The sequence below is a fragment of the Hippoglossus stenolepis genome, chromosome 17 (assembly GCF_022539355.2).
Source record: "Hippoglossus stenolepis isolate QCI-W04-F060 chromosome 17, HSTE1.2, whole genome shotgun sequence".
In the NCBI taxonomy this organism is placed as follows: domain Eukaryota; kingdom Metazoa; phylum Chordata; class Actinopteri; order Pleuronectiformes; family Pleuronectidae; genus Hippoglossus; species Hippoglossus stenolepis.
The window spans coordinates 7,990,599-8,012,095 of NC_061499.1; the positions used below are offsets into that span (position 1 = coordinate 7,990,599).

The following is a 21,497-nucleotide window of genomic DNA, read 5'->3' on the forward strand; positions in this document are numbered from 1 at the left end:
GAAGTGCCTTGTAACTGTTTTGAAAGGTGCTTTATAAATAAAGTTGAATATTCCTCTTTTGTTATTCGAAAAATATCTTTACTCTTTCCATTTTAGGCTTCTTTATATGTATATTCAACTACATTCAAGGGGAAAGTGTTTTAACCATTGACTGTATATAAAGATGGACGACATGACAGCTCCCCAAAGGTGAAGCCAAAGTGTCTTGATCGCCATCTGGTGGCTGGCTGCAGTACAGTACAGTTTAATGAGAAGGGACCTAGCATTGGTTTCTGCTGATCTCATGGCTAATTTGCATAAAAGCCGGCAGGGATTGGAAAAGAAGCAGAGAGGCTGGATTTACTTTCAAGGGGACCTTCATGTAATTTAATTTTGAGGCATATCTGCTTCAATTGAACTCTTTAAACAAATTGCGGAGTTGGAATTTATTACCTATACTGCAGCCAGCCACCAGGTGGTGATCAAGATGCTTTGGCTTCACTTTTGGGGAGCTCTCATGTCGGGTTTTTTCCCTTGATTTTGAGGTAGGCTAACTCATCAATCCAGAAAAACGGAGCAGATCTTTTTTTCTCTAGAGTCAATTCAATAAGCTTCAGTATAGAGCACAAACAGCACTCACTTCCTGTAAGTTAGCGAATTTTAGGAAACTGATAAACGGCTGCAGGGAGACAGAAAACATCTTATCTTCCACAGCAGCTGAGGCTCGAGTGAACTCTCATGGTGAGAGATTGACAGCCGCTTTCTGGCTTTCAGTAAACAAAACAACACCCAGCACACAAACAGTTGCACAAACGTAATTGCACAAGAAAAAATATTATTTGATGAGAAACCTACATGAAGGTAGGTTTCACCTTGGAGTTTATAAATATACTTCCTGGTTTCATCTTCTCTGAAGTTCTGAACAGATGTTAGAAAAAATAGAAACACTGAGGCTGAAACCATATTTTCTAAGATCTAATAAAACAAAACTGTTATTCTGCTGAGAATATAATTAATGGAATATCTAGAAAAGCTTTTTACTTAGGAGTTGTGATCTGTTAAACTCAACTTCATCAACACTTGCCTGCCACTTTAACCTGTCTAAATATGTGGCGCCCTCTTTCGGTCAACTGGAAGAAGTGCACAACAGTAGTGATAATATGATCATTTGCTTCCAGGACTTAGTTTTGCGCAAAGTAAAACAAAGTTCACGCAATACAATTTCAAGATCTATGAATTTGCCATATTGCAAAAATGCTCAACCTGAATTTACTACATGGCGCAGACAGTAGTACCCAACCTGTTGAAGGTGTTTTAGTGATTCCCAAGAAAGAAGCAACGATCAATGTGATAAGCACGTAAAGAAAAAAGTACAATAGATATAATATATATATGAAAAGTTCTGCTTTCCCATCCTGTGAGTTGACATGTGTGTCCTCGGCAACCCTGAGGTCACAGGTCGACTGAAAGTCATCTCTGGTGGAAAATAAAGACAAACTCCACACATCCTTTAAATAGTGTATTGAACGTTTTCACTGTTGCTTTAAAAAAATCCTTTGCTAACAATCTTCGAGAATATATATTGTGCAGTTTCATACAGTCATACAAAAATCCAGTTGGAAAAAAATATATATAAATACATTGGTTGACTTTTTGCAGAGTTTCGATTACAAAAGAATACGCGTCACATTCATGTTCAACAGTTATATACACTGTAGAGATTTATTAGTGAAGGAGGAGTTGAACCTTTGATCGAACCTCAGGTGTCTCCCAAATGTTTTATTGCTAAAATCCCACTGGTAATGTTTTGATAAAAAAGTGCACTTTCTATATAAATGTAAATTTAAGGAGTCACAGAAAGTTGACTTGTTGGACGGGACAGGAAGAGTAAAAGTAAGAAAAACAATGTTCTCCATATGTGAAGAATCAATAACATCAGTCTGTCTGGTTTCACCTTGTTAATACAAGTAACACTAACACTGTAAAATAACACTAATGTCTACAGCACATAAATAGATATTTAACATATGTGTTTTATGGCTTATTTCTTTCCTTAAAATTATAAATATCTGCATTCTAATATGCATTAAGTGTTTTAAAGCAAGGAACTTGGGTTTGTTTGCTATTTTTCGTGACCAGGACCTTCATATCTCGTTGTGAGACAAAAACCTTCCTGGTTAAAACAGATCAAACTATATTTGTTAAGAAAATGTAGAAACTTTAACAGCAAGGTAAATTATATCAGGCTTATACTGTGGGGATTGGTCCTTATTCTGTGTTTTTAATCGCTGACAGACTCCAGTTGTTGCAGGACGTATCCAAGTTCCTCCGAGACACACCTCACTGTACATCACATGTCGGTGGTGTGTCACGAGTCCCAGCTCTGTATCTGCTTTCACCCTATTTCCCCATCACTCTCCTCTGTGTGTTTTCCATCAAAGGATAACTTCCATCATAATAAGCTTCCCCACAGCGACGGTAAACTCTCCAGTTTTATTTGCAGGGTAGTTTGAGCTGCGGGATTCGGCTCAGAGACACAGCTGGAGGCTCGGCTCAGTCACACGATGTTCCCACATAACACTAGTGTGATTAAACTCACAATAAACAGGGTACAGCATTACATAATGCATGGGAGGAGCAGAATATAAATACAAAAAAATGTATAAACCTTCAGTGAAGTGAAGCAATTTGGATTAAAAGCACAAATCCAGCAGAACTTGTCGGCATCCACTTGACTTTTTTCAGTCTTCATTCGTCCTTCATATTCCTGTAAAATCGGTAATGTCAGCATTTCCCCACTTCATAGCAGGCAGGAGCTCAGCCGCTCAGCTGGTGACGCTTAATGTAAACTTCACATGACTGCCATGTGATTCCTTCACATCTCTGTGACGCAGCTGCAGGTCGAGGTTGTGAATTTGATTCCCCTCCTGTTACTTGGCCCTTTGTATTTTTTCCCACAGATTCCAAAACAGAACAGAGTTACTTTGTCCGTTTGTTCCAGTCCGTAGACCTCGCTTACTCCACCTTCCAGATTGCGATCTTCCCGTCATGTTTGCCGGCACCGCTGAGGATGTAGCGGTCCTCGGCGGAGCAGAGCGCCGTCACCTTGTCGCTGTGGCCGTGAAGCTCCTTCAGGACCTCTCGGCGCTCCGTGTCCAAGATGTAAACCTTTCCTTTGGTGGAGCTGCGGCCGACACCACCCACCCACACCTGGAGGGGATAATAAGTCACATAGTGGGGTTTTATTCCAAGTCACCGCTCATGTTATAATGCATAAAAAGGGATTTGTTTGTTTAATTTTGTGTGTGGCGCGTTTGTGCACGAGTGCTGTATAATAACCTGATTTTTCACTTTAATCATGCAGTAACATCCACTGCAGTCCTGTAGCACCACACGGTGGAACGGTTTGGTAGGGTCCTTCATACACCAGATACACACTTCTCCGGAGTCCACGCACACACTCCACAGCTCCTCCCTCTGACACACACACAACACAAAACACATATCACACTCAAACATGAGTCACAAGTGCTTAAATAAAATACAGAGCAACAGAAAGGGAAAGATCATAGACTGTAAAGATGGACGACATGCCTGCTCCAAAAAGTGAAGCCTAAGCGTCTCGATCAACCCCTGGTGGCTGGCTGCAGTATAGCTCATAATCCCTGCCTCCTCCATGTTAGTGGATGGGACATGGGCCACATTAAAAAGTCAGAGTGCATAAACTAAACACTGATGGTTGTTCAAAGGTACATTTTTCCATTAAGTTTGGGTTCAATTAGTTATTTCCAAAAAGGAAGTGACACGTCATGATTGACAGCTGAGACTGCCTCACGATTGGTCGAGCATGTGTATCGGTGGGACCTCACTACTTTGGCTCCTTCCTCTGATTGCTACTGCGCAGATTATGGCTCCAAATCATGTCATCGGCACAAGATGGAGGATCGTGGGAGGAAGTGGGGACACGGCATCCATCTTTATATACAGTCTATGATGAAGGTAATCATGTGTGTCTGTGTGTGTGTGTGTGTGTCACCTCAGATAACAGCAGTAAAGAGCTGAACGTCGTTGTAGCTCCTTTTTGTTTCTCTGGCAGATTCAGACGATGCTTCAAGGAGCCGTTCCTCCACACCTCCATGATACTGTCTCTGGAGCCTGGAGAGAGAGAGAGAGAGAGAGAGACACAGACATGATTTGGTTACTCAGCTCTCAGATTTCCACTTTAACACATTAACGTGATGGTGTGAAACTTACAGCACCACAGCTTCCCGTTCCAGCCGGAGACAGACACCAGTCGATCACAGGAGAGGCGGAAGTGTCTCTTCACCTGAGTGGTTTCAAAACGGAAAACTCAATGAACCAGAAACAAATCTGCAACTTCTGGGAGGACAGCGTCAAACAGGAGTGAGTGAAAGTTAAGTTAAATTTAAAAGTTGATGATTGAATTAGCAAACTGAATCACTTTTTATGACCTTTTGACCTTTCATGACAATATATAGCTAATTTCAAATGACATGTTGGTTTCAAACTGACCTGCAGTGTTGATACGTCCCACACCATCACTGTTCCCTCTGCACTGCAGGAGTATGCCACCTTCTGGCTGAAGAACATATTACAGTAGTACTTTTTAACACTTTACATGTCCCTTTGACCTTGAATGGATTTGTACATTAATAAATTCTAAGGTTACACATGTGTTTTGATACTGTGTATGGTTTAATAGAGAGATGGTCAAATATTAGACTTTAGGCTTAGTGTCAATTCTTTGATAGTCAGTGTGGTGTGTCTTATTCTGACTCTGTGCATGTGTGTGTGTGTGTGTGTGTGTGTGTGTGTGTGTGTGTGTGTGTGTGTGTGTGTGTGTGTGTGTGTGTGTGTGTGTGTGTGTGTGTGTGTGTGTGTGTGTACATTACCTGTATTTGTCCGTGTCGAGCGCCAGTCCCGTGACCTCCCCCCTGTGTTCAGTCAGCTGTCTGTTACACACCATGGCCACCATGCTGATGATGTAGATAACAGAGTCCTCGGAGCCCATCCACACCTGATCCTTGTCAACTCCCAGCATGCAGTTCTGAAAGGAAAACACACTTTACCGTTCAGGAGTCACACGGACACAGAGAAGAGAAAACCAAAGAGTCTTCAGGTTCCACAGTCACACAACGTGTCTGGATGAGTAATAGAAGATTTACAGTAGCGACACTAGTTTCCTTTAGATTAAGGCCCATTAAGTGATTAGCTGGTGTAAAAAGGGCTTAGTACAGTTGGACTTTTATTTGTATATAAATAAACAGTAGAGTTGAGTTGTTCAAATCCTAATTAGCTGATCAAGTTGTTATTCAAACTAAAACACCAGAAAATATTTGCTGGTTCCGAAAATACTTTTCGTTATCTTATATGTAAACAATTCTTAAAGTGCTTCATTGTATATTGTCTTTGTCACTTTTATATTCCTTCGTTTTATATTTCTATATATCTTTTATCTCTCTGTTTAATCTAATATTTTCATAAAAGCCAAATAAGCCTCTTCTATAAACGCTGTGGTACTTGCATCAGACGGCTGTTTTCAGTTTGTCTATGTATCTGTCCCTATCAGATAAACCATGAATGAATGATTGAATACATCAATAAATATCTAAGATGATAGTTAATGGATTACTTTGGATTTCAGGAAATGGTGACAAATATTTTTGTATCCACAACAACTAGGGGAAATATTTTAGTGGAGGTGTAAAAGTCATTGTGAAATACCCAACCTCTCCACTAGGTGGCGCATTGTTCTTAGAAACTACAAAACCCACTGTCCTCTTCAACACTTCATCTAATATCAACGTCTGCATTTACTCTCCATCACTTGTTACTTTACTCAGCCTTCGGGCTTCAAGCAGCTACTGCTGTAAGAGCGCGGTCCAACTGTGGCAGAGCCTGTGCAAATATTGTGGACTCCAGGGAACGCACACACTCTCCCTGTATCTTTCTCACACACAGATAAGTTAACGTTCTTCATGTGACTGTGACCTGCATGCTTGTGGTGCTGCTCAGTGATTAGCACGGTCCTGAGAAGTGCCTCGAAAACTTTACACTCGTCCTTAACCTCGTTTAGGCAGAACGTTCACCTACAGGAGCTGACGACTTCCACTTGTTTACGTTTTCTCAGGAATGCCGTAGGAGGAATGTAGAAATGTAATGTAAAATAATACACTGTGGTACACTCCCCTTGTTTGAAAGCCTTGAGATAACACCGGCGCTGTTTGAAATGAAGCAACGGGAGAAAAAGGTAAACTATCTCGATTCGGCACCACTGCTGATAAAAAGGCTTGGTTTCTATATCCATGTCTTGTTTCTCTCTTTGTATTTTGCCGATAAACTTAAAGATTTGTGGAAAACTATTATTTATCATTTTAAAAAGAAAACTATATACATATATATGTGCGGGCAAGCAGGCGAATAAAACATTTGTTACACACAGACGTGGAGTTGAACTTATACACGTGTACACTGTGCAGTAAAACAGGGGTGAAATGGTGTTGTTATTGTCTAGCATTCACATTTTGCTCTCCACTAACTCCACCAAAGGAAATATCTGTCTCTTTATCTGCTGAAACCTCCCCTGCGGTGTCGTTTGGTGCTCGCCAGGAAGCACAAAGCTTTTTTTAAAAATCAAAACAAGAGCCAGTGGACTCTAGAAATGACAGTTATGAGAGTGAGTTTGTTACCGAAGATGACCTTGAACATATAAGTAGTTATTTCATCCCCTGATAATAATAATAAAAACAAATTGATTATAGCACGTTTAACGCTCTTTTACCAGTTCTTCTTAAATTGTTTTTTATTTAAGAACTAAGGTGTGACTGTAGAATAAGATGGTCTAGTCTATGGATGCTTTTCTTACCAGTTTAACATTGCCAACTTGGCAGGTGTGTGTGAGGGACCAGCTGGAGGCATCGAATACCATCACCTTCCCTCCGCTCACAGACACCCACAACTGACCTGAAAACACACACACACACACACACGTTAAATATATTTCTCAAAACCTTATAGCAAACAACAGCTGCCAGTGTTTAACCTAACTTTACCAGTAACTTACTATTAAAGCAGTTTACAAAAGATGCATAAATTATATTAAACCACTTTTGTAAAACCCTGACAGCGAAAAGAAACAACTCCGTGACTTGTGCTTTTGAAATGTCAGTAACCTCCCAGGAGAGAAGAGTCAACGGTTTGAATGGAAACACTTCATGTTGCAGCCTGACTCCACCCAGGTTTCACCTAACGGTCAGATTTCCTCTAACGGGTCCATCGCTATTTTAAAAGCAAGGCTGGCGAAAACAAAGAGTAACGTCCTGTATTTTATAGGACAGACACAGAGCGATAGTGGGACAAGGCAAGTAAAAGTGAGACCTCAGGAGGGGGGCTCTTGATTCAAAAAGTGAAAGAGAGAAGGGAATGAAGAGGAGCGAGGGGGGCGAGGAGTGTGGAGTGAGGTGGCCGTGTGCCACAAATTCAATTCAGTGACCTATATCCACACTCGAGGGAGAGGGGGGGGGAGTCAGAGGGAGGCAGGGAGAGGCAGGGAGGGAGGATCTGAATAGGCAGATTTGTTCTTTTCACCGAGAGAAATCCCAAAGAGCTGACGACTATAGAAGAAGTGAGCAGTGTCTGTACATGTGTGGATCACAGAGAATGAGTGTGTTAGTGCCGGGGGTCAGTCTGCCACCAGCCGGGCATTTAAGTGGCCCCAGATGGTCGGTCCGCTGAAGGACGCGGCTTTGTGGTAAGATGTTTCCTGCCAAATAATGCTCCAGTCTGCCAGCTATTGTAAAATTAAAGGGCAGGGGAACGGTAGTCAGAAACATCATTAACTGTGTTGAAAAGTTCCTTTGACTGTATATAAAGATGGCCACTAAATTAGGCCAAAATATCCCAGATTCGATCGTCGCCATATTGCGATATTAGGTCATTTGGAGCCAGAGAATTTGCAGCAGCGATCGTGGCGTGGAGTCGCAGTGGCATCGAGCTCCCGGCGATACACATTCTCGACCAATCGCGAGTGAGTCTCAGCTGTCAATCATGACGTTTCACCTGGTTTATGACAAATACTGCAACTAGCCACCAGGGGGCAATTGAGATTCTTTGGCTTCACTTTTAGGGAGTGCCGTCATGTCGTCCATCTTTGTATACTGTTGATCCTACAAATCTCTGGAGGCTCGACCGGAGGAATGAAACACAAATCTTTACATCAGATATTTAAATATTTTAATTCAATTTAAATCATTCAGTTGCCCCCTCATGCCATGTGTGGGAGGTTTTTCTCAACCTGCTTATTTGGGTTATTTCCTAATTTGTCACCAATCTATGTCGTTAAATTGAGCAACAAGTGGAGCTTTATAGTTTATAAGTCACTACAAAATCCTTTAATTCTCTAAATGACCTTGACTTTTCACACACTTTCTGCTCTATGATTCTCAGGGTAACATGGATTATTGTTTGCCTGACAACGTTTAATATTTCACTGATGAAAGAGGATGTAGAGTCATTTTACTACCAAATTATTAAAAAACAAGAAAAACTGCAGTTAGCTATTGTTATTTTCTTAGTGTGAGGATTTTGTATATTCGCTTTTACCGACCTACAACAAAAGAGATTTGGTAGGTTATCTATTAACAGCTTCATAAATTCATAATTGTGGACACAAGGGTAGGAAGGCTTGTCGCCACAGAAGAGGAGCAAAGTCGCACCACAATCTTTAAAGATTTTATTTTGTCAATTAAATGTACTTAGTTGAAACAGTTTTATCAAAATACTAACCAACTTCCTTTTTGTGGTTTTTCTGTGAAGGAGAGCAGAGGAGGAAGTGTCGAGAAACTTTACGTAGCAGTTTTATGATCATCTGCCTTTTTACATTCGAAGAAAACAGGCTGCATGGTGCTCAGAAACAATGCACGTGTGTGTGTGTGTGTGTGTGTGTGTGTGTGTGTGTGTGTGTGTGTGTGTGTGTGTGTGTGTGTGTGTGTGTGTGTACCTGGTGTGTATAAAAGTACGTCCACAGGCTGAGGCGCAGCGAGCTCCAGTGAGGGGTTAATTTTGTGCTTTAGCGTCTCTGCAGTCGTCTTGGGAACCATCATGGGGACTGAAAATACACAAAAGAGAAGTCACTGACCTTTACCTGGTGGTGACGGCACAAACTCTAAAAGCCCAGAAGAGTCATCAAGAGTCATTAAGTTTCCAAATCATTTCATATATAATTTAATTAAGTGTTTTACTAAGCAAATAGCATTAAATAGAGGCAGTAACCCCCTCTCGGAGTCAGTAAATAACAAGCTGAAGGCAAACAACACTTCAGATTGTAAAAATCAAAGCCAACTATAATGAGCAGCATCTTTCCTCTACCTTCCGTCTTGATGCGGTCGAAGTGAGCCAGCTTAGAAGCAGCGTAGATGGCTTTACTGCTCTGAAGGCTGCCTACCACTGCGTCCATTAACAAGGCGTTGGTCAGAGCCTGCTGCATGTACTGAGGGTCCTGGAGGAACATTCACAGTTACTACAAACTTCATGTGGAGCACGCTGCAAAATCAGGAAGGACAGAGCAAATTCATATATATAATATAATAACATAAACTGTTCATATACTGTAAATAAGGGGAATTGAGAGACAAGAGAAGATGTAAATGAGAGTTAGAAAGAGACAGAAGTGAGAGACACAGATTATGACATCATCTGGTTTCATGGTATTTATGGTAATGTACGACTCATTGAATTTCAACCACACCCACAGAGTCACTGAAGTTAAAACACACACACACACACACACACGCACGCACGCACGCACGCACTCACACACACACACACACACGCAGGCACACACTAAGTGATTTCTAAATAGAGGCACTGTGTGAGTAATAAAAACACATCTAATTATCTTCTGTTCTCATGCATTTATTCCACTAGGTTCAAATTCTCGCTTCTCCCTCACACTTACATGCCCTCATATCGGACACACACACACACACACACACTCTTTTCAATTTGAACTTTACCTTGTGTTGATCAGCCATGTTGCGTCCGGCCCACATCTCTTTGACCATCAGGTTCCAGAGCTCCGTCTCCGTTTTCAGGTTGGCTTCGAACGCCTCCTTTCTGCCCCGAACGCGCAGCTTCAGGCTGGGGATTCGCAGGAGCAGGAAGGGAGCCGAGGACACCTTCACCTCCTGAGGAGAGAGAGGAGATAAAGACGAGAGATGTGGATCAACAATACAGGATCAATATCCTAAACGGATTCTGGCTTTTTAAGCTTTTAGTCCTGATAAAACTGCACTTCTGTTTCGTGACGTTAATCCGATTTGTAAATACCAAGAAAACCTACTTTAAAACGACCCCCTCTCCATCCTCCCTCTTGTCTCACCTCCAAATCTCGGTACTGTGCCACCTCAACGTATCCCGGCCGTCCCTCGGTGAGCAGGAAGAGCCGGCGTTGGGTCATGGCGATCTTGCCCACGCCGCGGCTCGTCTTGACCGAGGAGGACAGCTTGAAGACGCACTCGCTGGGCTCAATGTGCTCCAACACAGATGCCGGTAAACACACCTGCCAATCACATTAAATATGAGTCAGCAGTGTGGAATCTTTAGTTTCTGCTGATTCATCCTGGTGTCAAACCATGTGACATCAAAGGCTACAGTACGCAGATGCTGGTTTTGTTTTCAACCAAACCCCGGCAGCATTTCATCGATCAGTGCAACGTCATCTCAAGAGAATAGATTTTTATTAAGGGTTGTTATTAAGTATTTACTATCACATATGAGAAGGAATCTTCAAATCTGAGAAGTCAGAGGCAGCATGTCAGGGATTTCTGCTTGAAAATCATTTTCTATTGACTGCTAGTATAATTCCTTCAGCCTTGGCTGTAAACACTGTAAGCATTTTCACTTATGATAGATGTCTTACGATGTATATTACTAATATTTAATAGATATTGTCTGAGCCATTATACTGTAATTTAGAAGGAAAACATAGATACATGTACAGACCTCCTGTGCTTCAGCCTCAGTTTCCTTCCAGATGGTGTAAAACACTCTGAACAACTCTGGGCCGACCTGCTTCTGATGACCTGCAGCAAACACACACACAAAAATTGTGAATATCCTGTGTTAGCAAAGACAGAAAACATGTAAGACAAACATTTCACAGTTTATTTTAACCCTCATTTTCCAAGATGGTTGACTGTGCAACGCACACACCCACACAAACACACGCACACACTCGTGGTGGCTGACTGAGCCAACTTTATCTCATTCCATGCAGTCATATCTGCCAGCAGTGTGAGTGGTTTGGGGGGTTGACATCCTAACTGTAATACAACAATGACTGCATACAGTACAAAGTCTGAGCGCACACTCACTCACACCCTTCACACAACATACAGACCCATACAGACACAGGCCTCTGTCAATGACCACGAGAAGCAGTAAAGTCACATATAGCCTAATTTTTTTTCCTGACTCATATGAGGTCACTGTGAAATACAATCGGGTAATCTTTGAGTCCACGTGACGACTGGTAATGATTTGAACAGATTTCCAAAAGGCAGACTTGAGCTATCATGTTAAATTGACCTTTGACCTTTCACGCCCCTAATCTAATCAAATGTACCAAATTTTAGTACTATGTGGATACCAGCACATATTCAGTTTATTCTATCTCATAATAAACCAGGGCAGGTCAGTAAGGGGAAACTGAACCAATGTGGAGGACATGATAAGCTCTCAGTGCAACGTTAGATTCCTGCTTTTCAGGTCACGACTCCGGTGAAAACATCAGCTTCTGGAAAAATATGTGAGTTCCCCTTTTCTCACAGTTTCCTTCCTCTCCTAAGTTCTTATCTTACATTTAAAACAAATATCTCTATATTTCACTACTAGTCCGCTACACTCAATAGATAGATTTTCCTCTATGCCTTTACTAACATGATCAATCTGAGATTGCAGGAATGTTGTCAGGTCACATTCAGGTCACTGCAACTCCGAGAGTGGCTGCTCAACAACGTCTGAACCGAGGCTCAAATCTACAGACCTCTTCAGAACATCAAATCCAAATGCAATGCAAAACAGTGGAAGCACAGGCCCCGGACCGGAAAGGTAAGGTATGTGGGTATCATGGTTTGTAAGTGCTGTTAAATGCCCACTGGAGCCCTGGTTACACCTACAACAGCAGAGAGGCCTTCACGATAAGCCCTCTTTCTTCAGGAAGCGGTGAGGTAATGATTAACCCAAGGAATAAATGTTTGCCTGGAAAAAGGATGAAGGAGGGTGCAGCTGAAGACTTACGTGCATGAGTGTGTGTGTGTGTGTGTGTGTGTGTGTGTGTGTGTGTGTGTGTGTGTGTGTGTGCGTACTAAGACGAGCTCTACAAAGCAACTTGTGCGACTCACCAACAGTTAGAGCATCGAAGAGCCTGTGTATGGTCCCGTGGTCTTTTACGATCCCAGACTCCTGCACGCATTTCACAAACTCCTCCAGCTGCATGTATTTTTTCGGCAGCTTGAATCGCTTTACGGCATCTTCCTCGTGGCCGTTGGCGTGACTCGCTTGTTCTCGCTCCTGGTCCCTCTTGACCCGGCTGATGAGCCGCTTGAGCTCTGGACGCCTGTCAGCCTGTAGAGAGATTTAAAAAAAAAACTGTTTTTATTAATTTTATTAGGGCTGTAACCAGTGATTATTTACACAATCAATCCGAGATTAATAATTTTAGCTCCGTCTACAAAACTATATTTATAGACAGTTTATATCACATCTGAGAAATGTTATCATCCAACAACAGCACTATGATTGAATAATCAGTACCCAACATATATTGAGAGCTTAGAAACTGAGTCATTGATAACCTGAATACACCCACAGTCATTCATCTGGAGATAAGTTGGTTTTTATTGGGTTAATTGAACAACTAAACAGTCAGTGACCATTGTTCTCATTTAATTTGTGTCTCTGAACTAAATCATAAATACTCTTCCTTGGATTCACTTCCCTTTATTAAAGACAATCACAGTGCAATAGGAAATAGTGTCACCATTCATGACGGCCTGGACTGACCTGTAACCGCTCAGCCTCCGGCAGGGAGTCCACCAATGACTTCACCATCTGGGAGGGGAAGATTTCTGAGTCCGTCTTATAGAGACTCTGGAAGTCCTCCAGTGCATCCAGACGCTTGTTTGACACAGTGTTCACCAAACCTCGCAGGTAGTGGTACCTGGAACAAAGACATATACTGTAGTTGTCAGTCAGAGTCATTCGGTTTACTTGAGATATTCATTATCTGTGTGGAACTTTATTCATATTTGATATTAAATTTGTTCCACCTGGCCAGAAGAGCAGATTCCTCGGGTGGTGTAGCGTTAATAGCCTTCCCCAGGGAACCCACCATGTCAGAATAATAGTTCTGCACGTAATGATAGGCCAAAGGAGGGGGGAACTCTGGGAGACGGAAAACCTTCACTGCTTTCTGAGGTAACTTCAACCCTGGAATACAATAAACCAAATTAGAAAAGAATTCACTCTTAATTCAGTCTCTCCGCTTTATCTTTCTCCTTTTCCTCCGATGACACTGACCGATATCAGGGGTCATCTTCCTGAATGAGGCTGGCCGGCTGAGGCTGATGGCGGTCACAGCGTCGCTGGCGGGTTGCTCCAGGTTGGGCAGGCTGGCTCCGAGCCTCTTGCTCAGTCGGTCGCTGGGGCTGGCGTAGCTGCTGTAGCCGGTCCTGGACAGTTCAGACATGGGAGGACGGCGAGGAGTCTCCGTCATTGCACGATTCCTGGAGAGAGAGAGAGCGTGAGAGGACAGATGTTGAGGTAACGATTGGTACATGCAGGAGGGAATAAGGATGAGGTTTAAGTAGGCTAAATTATGTCTGTCATTATATCAGTCATGATATAACACTGGCATCCTACCTGTGACCATTGTTACGCGTGTTCTGCTCCATGCGGCTGAAGGTGTCCCGTTTCCTGTTCAGCCTGTCTCGCAGGAATGAGTGGAAGATATGCGTTTCTAAAACCTACGGACGGCAACAAAGAGAAACGTGCAGCGTGTGTCAGCGTGAGTGTGTCAGTGTGTGTCTGCCTGTGCAAATGTGTGCATGTACCTTCTTGTAAAAGCTCTGGTCTGCTGGCTCCCTGGTCCTCAGAAACTCCTCACTGTTAAAAACTCTGTGTTCGTGGTTTAAAAAGTCCTGAACGTCTCTGACAGAGCAACAAACAGAGCAGAGAGACAGAGGTACATTTAGACAGACAACATAATAGGCTGGGTGATGAAAACAACTTCATTCTAGACTCATTAACCCAGTGACACTTGCAGAGCTCTCACCTGAAAATGTTGACCACGAGCTCCAGGGCGATGTTTTGTATCTGTGTGTTCAGTCGTCTCTGCCAGTCTCTGCGTTGGCACCGCAGGGCATTGGCATCGGTGCCCACTCCGAGATGACACAGCTCCAAGTCATAATGAAGCTGGAGACACTCGGCCCTGTACGTACAGACAACAAGTCTGTCACACCTATGTTGTTTAGTGTGGCCTTAAATGACTTAGCTTTGTTCCCCCTTTTAATTTGATTTAGCAGGTATTTATAGAGTAGATCTAATTCAAGCTGAGAATCCACTGCAGGATCACTGTGTGTGTGTGTGTGTGTGTGTGTGTGTGTGTGTGTGTGTGTGTGTGTGTGTGTGTGACCGTGATATGAAGCTCTCGGCTGCAGACAAAGGGACGGCTGGGAGGTCGATGGTTTCTGAACCCGACGACTGGATGATGCCATCGTCAACATTCACCAGGATGAGGTCCTCTGTCTCCTATACAGTAAAATAAATACACACACACACATTCTCTACTGTTGTAGGTACAATGGGCACAATTCATTTCTACACAGAGTGACTGTGTGTCACTGACAGGCAGCTACTGTTAAAGACTCTGAATGAGCACAAATACAGAGGAGAATAGACAGTTATTGTTGAATACTGTGCCAAACTGTCAAATTCATAAATACATAAAGAAATGAATAAATGACTTAATGGTATGTTAATGAATGTAGAAATGTATAAATAACAAAATTAAAAATAAAAATGAATAAATACAATAAAAGAAATGAATACATTTTTTCATTTATATACGTATTAATTACTTATTTTTGAATGTATGTATTTATTTATTTATTTATTCTTAAGACGTTTATTTATTTCTAACTTGGGCAGCTTCAGTCCTTAATATATATGCGTTCAACCAATACAATTAATTTATTGATCATTGATCACCCATTTCAACAATAGCCTACTTGTCTGCTGTCGCTGAAAATGCAAAGATGTTTTAAGGCAAAGCTGAAGAAATATTTGTTTATCTTGGAATTAATCCTGGTTGTGATGATTGTTGTTTGTGTAAAGCAGTACATTCAGTTAAATAAACAACGCAAGAACATGGCCATTATACATCCTCCCTAATAAAGGGAAGAGCAACAGTTCTGAAATTAATTTAATATCATCTTAAACCAAAATCCCCAAATATCCAACATTGCTTCCACCATCTTGGGTGAGAAAAGCAGATGAGCCAGAAAAAAAGAAGAAAAAATCCTGAACATAGAAAGTAACAGTGGTAAACTCACGGCAGCAACCTCCTCAAAGTGACTGATGTGACAGCCCATCAGGAAGGCAGTGGGCGCCATGAGGAAGTCCAGCATTCCTCTGGACAGGACAGGAACATAGGGCTGCTGCCAGCACAGAGGCTGAGAGAGAAAGGAAGGAATGGAAACTCAGGAGAGAGTTTTATAATTTTGTTCTCTGTATTTAAAAGACGTAAAGTTCCTCTGACACTGACCTGCAGGTACAGCAGAAGACTCTCAGCAACCAGAGTGAGTCGAGCCCAGTCTGATGAGAATAAGACCAGCCGCTGTTCCTGAAGAAGACACGACAGCACCTGGAGAGGAGAGTGTAACTAAACTCAATATTTGTTTCTCATTTAACAATTTAACTGAAATTACTTCTCACAGGACCCATTATTTCATTAATTCATATTTTACCCTTTTTTCTGCTGTGATGCTCTGTCGATTTGTGAATTACCTGGAGGAGCGTTGTGTGCGTGAAGCAGAGGAAAGGTAGATGCAGATCGATGTCGATAACCGGGCTGTCCTGATCCTCCCTGGATGGAAGAACCACCTGAAGAGGACGGAGGCTGAAGGACTGACACACAGACACACACACACACACACGTTACTATAAAGATAAAGAAAAGAGGAAAAACAAACATAAGAAGAAAATCACGGAGGAGTGTTTTCTGACCACGTGCAGTTGACCAGGAGGTGGTAGAGGGACCAGTGACAGTTTGGCTGAAAACTCCTTGATGGTCTCCTCGATGTCCGCTTGTCTTGCAGGCCGCAACTGGACCAGGAGACTGAGAGCGAGGAGGTGAGAGACAAAGTAGGAGATACAGAGAAGGGGTTAAAGTTGAACATTAAACAATGGTCAGGTTATCCATCATCTAACGGAAGTTGTTACCAGGACAAGCATTCTCTCAGGGCGTTGTAGTAGGGGAACTTGGAGATGACGCACACAGCGAAGGGAGCATAGAGACGACTCTTTGATGAATTCCATCGGTGGCCATTCTGGACAACGCCTTCCTGACAGGACTGACAGAGCAATGAGAGCAGCTATCTGCATTTACTGGATTCACTGTGATTCTCTTTTAAGTTTTCATCACGCTGTGAGAGTGTGATGTGTTAGTACCTGTACTGATCTGTAGTACTGCACAACAACTCCGTGGGTTCGGTTCCCAAACAAGTCGGTAAAAACCAGGAAGTGGTAACTGTCGTCCTTCTGCTCATTGGCTAACTGAAGACCACCTTTGAAAATTAAGAGAGAGCAGAGCAAGAGTCATGTGTTGTAAATAAACAAGCTGGATTTGTCTACAAGCTCTGATGTAGGAGACAACAAAAACAAACACGTGGATGCCTCACATCAGCCAAAGACCATCATTCAAAGTACTAAGATATAGCACGATGCTGTTTACACTATACCAGGGAAGCACAGCTGCGGCAGAGCGATGAGGTCCAGATCCTTGGGAACACTGATGTCCTCTGTCGCTGACGACACTTCGGCACGATTGGCTGTATCTCCATTAGATAATGTCTCCGCAACACGATCTCGCCGCTTCTGCAAAAACAAAAACAAATAAAAACTGGATCAGACTGCACACAGATGACTCAGCTGGTGGGACGACGCATCACAAAACAGAAAGTACGTTTCCATAAATATGAACTTTCTTAACTGTCCTAAAACTTTAATGAAATAATTTAGTATTTCAAAATACAAACGTTGAGTTTACCTTCTTGATGAAGCTCCTCCTCCTCTGGACACGGCTGAACGCCGGACCAATCGCCTGGTTGGAGTTGGTCTCCTTGGTAACAAAGGGCGGGGCATGGACTTGCAGTACCTCCGCATCCAGCAGGGGGGGTTCATTTAGCTTATTCTGCTGATGAAGCTGCGACACAGTTGGGATATATTTCAAGTTTTTATTCAAACGCAGTTGTGTGATTCATGAAATACAGAAGAGCTACATTATCCAGAATCCAGTGCAATCCAAAGCAAGGCTTTTTATTTGTATTTGTCCACTTTGTATGTCTCCTGAATGTGACAGTGTGTACGTGAGTTTTCTTCCGTCTTTGTGGACGTCCATACCTGGTATATGTCTCGGAGTTTATCACTGGGGGCCCCGAACACCACACATGCCTCCAGCAGTCCAGACGGGAGCTCTGCCATCACGCCCAGCACACACACTGCGAGAAACACACACATAACATTATAACTTTGAGTGATGCGACAAAAACACAAAATCAGGAAGACCTTTGTCGACCGTCGTGGCCAAAGAGGAAATGTTGCAAATTGATGAGCAACAACAAATAACAGTTTCACTAATGGCAAAGTTACTGGATCATCCCGAAACAGACCTTTTCATCTGGTAATATTTTACCTGGACTGTTTCGCACACACTGGGAATGTCACTATATTCAGCTCAATGTACTGTGATCACTCATCCTTGTTATAGTTACAGAGAGCCACTTGTAAAGTAACATGAGGACGAGAGGCTGCGGTAAAGGTCAGTGTATTTTAACCATGAATCGCTGATATCTCACACACACACACACACACACACACACACACACACACACACACACACACACACACACACACACACACACACACACACACACACACACACACACACACACACACACACACACACACTTACTTCTCTTTTCTCACTACCCCCTGCACATGTACAAATGCAATCTCATGTGCACACACAGCAGATGTTAGGTTTGGTGCAAACGTCAGCAGCATCAGCTGAGTGAACTGAGAGGGAAACAGTGAAGCAGAACTTGGTGGATACAGATAATTTGTGGTTCCCACAGCTCCGGGTTAATTTTTATCACTCAACTGTAATATTGTTAATGTCCTTTTCTTCAAAGAAGACAATGTGATCCTGCTTTGGCTGATTTTAGGACAGATTACCATGAAACTGGGTGGAAGGACATGGTATCGGTCAGGAAAGGATCAAAAAGGGTATTTTCAGGTGGGTTTTCAAGTATGGAAACAAATGTTCCTTTCAACTATATCAGAGAATGGATGTTTTGCCTGGGTTTAATGTGAGCAGTTTGCAGAACATCTCTTTGTATATTGTTCATGTATCTGATGCAATACGTGTACATTAAATATGGTGATAAAGTGATCAATCAGCCTTGGTGGAGGCATGTTCTCTCCCTTCTGGTTCCTGGTTGGTTCGGTCAAGTTAGCATTCGTACGACTGAACAAAGCTGCAGAGAACCACAGTCTTCTCACAGAAGTAACCCTGCAGTACACTTACATACTTATACTCATACTCTGGTATCATCAATACAGCACGGAGCTCTAAGTCCATATCAACCTACCTGCCCACTGCATCTGTATCTGTGGGCGAACACATCAAAGAGTAAACATCTGACTTGCATTAGTTGCAGCTGCAGACTGAACCCAAGAAACAACACTGTTAGCTCGTCCTTTTCTCTCTCAACTTTCCTCCTGTTTTCTCTCATCACACCTCCCTGGACACTGCCTATCAACCGCTTCACGACTTTTCTCTTTAATCCTATATTTGTTGTCGTTTTTTGGCCCCGACTTTGCCCTTTTCTCTTCTTTCTTCACCTTCAACACACTTGCTTTCTTTCTCTCTGTCTCTCTTTGTCTTCGGGCCATTCCGGCCTCTGACTAACTAACCTGCTGTGTCACGGAACCACAACACACACATTAAAGTCATCTATTCCCCGAAAACCCCTAATTTTGTAAACCAAGTGTACGTGTGTGTATGTGCATGTGCGTGTGTGACTGGAGGTTGTTTGCGCTGCTCATAAACTCAGAAGATTCCCACATTAGAGCGGCTCTAGAACCATCTTACTCATGCAAACTATTGCAAACAGGCACACACTCAAATATCTAATAAAATCCAGATGTCGTGAATGTTGTTGAGGCACACAAAGAGGAAAACAGAGAGAATCCATCGAGAATTTGTATCTTTCGGAATAAGATCCGTGCTTCTGCTTCGTTCTGCCGAGATTTTGAGTAATAAGAAGAGGAAAAGTGGAAGAACTCCTCCATCAGTAAACCCAATAATAATAGAGTTGAGCTTTGAGGAGGTAACCCCATGCTGAGGCATCCAGAGGCTGCACAGGGACCTTTAACAAACAAGTTTGGCTTCATAGCTCAGGGAGGAGGCAGCTTTTGAAGTAGTCGACTCAAGAACAAGTTAATGCTACAGTTACTGGCAAGTGTGTGTTTTATGTAACTGAAATGCATAGAGGAGGGAGACTGCTTCCAAAATAAATGTGGTTATGAGTAACATGCTTACACAGAAGATTAAGTGTTTCTAGGAGTTCACAGATGTGACGTTGGTGTCACAGTGAAACTTGAAACACTACAATAGAATTGGAAATCAGAATTTACAAATTGGCACCGTTCAATGGAAACACATGGGAAAGTTGCTGACTCAATATTGTTCTTTGCAATTGCATTGTTCACATGAGGCTGACGTTTCTAGATGGACCAGTGAGCAATGTTAGAATATGTAAACACATTCCTCCTATATTGTGCACGATATTGATCCAAAAACCACCAGGTGTCTTTCTTTATTAAATCCAAGTGATATCATGAACCCACATGAAAAAACACACAAATCAAACAGGTTTGTTCAGATTAGAATCATACTAACACACTGATAACTTCAATTTGTAAACATCAATTCATTTGTGTACTACCAATTGAAGTATGTTGATAAGTTGGTTTACAATTCAGTTTATAAAACTTTGCGCTTAAACTGTTTCCTACCAAGTTTTTATCATGATTTCATTGTTTTGGCAGGAAAAGCAGTAAAGACTGAGCAGCATGTGGTTAATGTGAAGAAACAATTACCTCTGATTTATCATGTGTACACAAATACACTCTGCAGTTTATTAGGTATAATAAAAGCATATACATGTATAATGCACATGAATTATCCATATATATTTGTATTTATATCAGTAAATGTATGTTAGTCCAGGCTGCCTATAGATGAAAATGACCATATAGAGCTGACTCTGGCTCATTTACAGTATTTTGCATGTTGATTAACTGGCTCTGTGCCTATCAGATAAATAAAATATAAGTAGAATAAGTAGAATGACATAATAAAATACAAATCACACCCTCTCTGCAGCAGTTTCGAAACCAATGGAACATTAAACACCTTGGTGAGTGTAGGATTTATTTAAAAAAAAAAAAAAACCTGAGTCAGCATAATTTGAACAAACTCCCTTTTAACGTTAGGGTGAGAAAAGTAAAAGCTGCTATTTACCAACGCAGATTACGTTGATGACATGAATTGAATCCATATTGACAACGTGCATTGAGGAAAACTCGACCTCGTTGAGACCAATCGAGCCAGATTCTTGCAACAAGTTTAAAAAGAAGCGCAGACCGACCTGAGCTCACGCGATCATTTCACTTCCACAGGTGAGAAGTTCCAGAGTTCTTCCACCTGTTGTCATCGACCTCCTGGACTTGAAGTCTCCAGCTCTCACTAACGGCTTTTCATGCAAAGTCTCTGGCCACCGACACTGATTCAACACAGACACACACACACACTGTCAAACTGCCCTCAGCATCACTTCCTGTGTGACACGTTTCAAAGTAAAACCCCACTCTCAGGTCTGGGTCCCAAAAGAGCTCCTATGGCGCCATCTACTGTGGGCTGAGTGTATAGACATGGACCCAAAAGTGAAGCCAGCAGCGTCTTGACAGCCCCCTGGTGGCTGGTTTAGATGATAAAACTACGCCTTGTTAGTGAATGGAGCTAACCAGAAAAAGTTAAAGTACAAGTTCAACATATTCTTCTCCAAGATGGTTTCTGTCATTTTAAGTATTTTTTGACCCCCGAGTCTGAAGTTGCAACTGGAACGCCCCATGAGCTTTAAAATTATATTGTT

The 21,497-nt window shown here is 42.2% G+C and overlaps 1 protein-coding gene across 1 annotated transcript; it reads right to left on the bottom strand.

The window, feature by feature from the left end:
• Positions 1-1,485: 1,485 nt before the first annotated feature.
• On the bottom strand, positions 1,486-21,147 carry dennd3a (DENN/MADD domain containing 3a). Its single transcript, XM_035183525.2, has 30 exons — positions 20,994-21,147; positions 17,680-17,777; positions 17,327-17,482; positions 17,019-17,154; positions 16,729-16,844; positions 16,501-16,631; positions 16,285-16,396; positions 16,066-16,185; positions 15,824-15,922; positions 15,612-15,731; positions 14,693-14,808; positions 14,333-14,488; positions 14,112-14,208; positions 13,921-14,024; positions 13,579-13,784; positions 13,329-13,488; positions 13,063-13,219; positions 12,402-12,624; positions 11,002-11,081; positions 10,379-10,558; positions 10,014-10,184; positions 9,367-9,496; positions 8,999-9,106; positions 6,866-6,963; positions 4,893-5,047; positions 4,513-4,579; positions 4,234-4,306; positions 4,016-4,134; positions 3,319-3,456; positions 1,486-3,189 (listed from the first exon to the last, which is right to left on the bottom strand). The coding sequence occupies exons 2-30, from the start codon at positions 17,758-17,760 to the stop codon at positions 2,995-2,997; spliced, it is 3,804 nt and encodes a 1,267-aa protein (XP_035039416.2). The 5' UTR covers positions 17,761-17,777; positions 20,994-21,147; the 3' UTR covers positions 1,486-2,994.
• Between the last annotated feature and the right edge of the window lie 350 nt (positions 21,148-21,497).

Excerpts from the sequence above, each read along its gene's own strand:
- dennd3a (XM_035183525.2), bottom strand. The coding sequence starts at position 17,760 with ATGGCAGAGCTCCCGTCTGGACTGCTGGAGGCATGTGTGGTGTTCGGG. Across the intron at positions 13,785-13,920 it reads ACGCGTAACAATGGTCACAG|GAATCGTGCAATGACGGAGA; the intron begins GTAGGATGCCAG and ends CTCTCTCTCCAG. Across the intron at positions 9,107-9,366 it reads CGACCGCATCAAGACGGAAG|TCCCCATGATGGTTCCCAAG; the intron begins GTAGAGGAAAGA and ends GTGTATTTTCAG.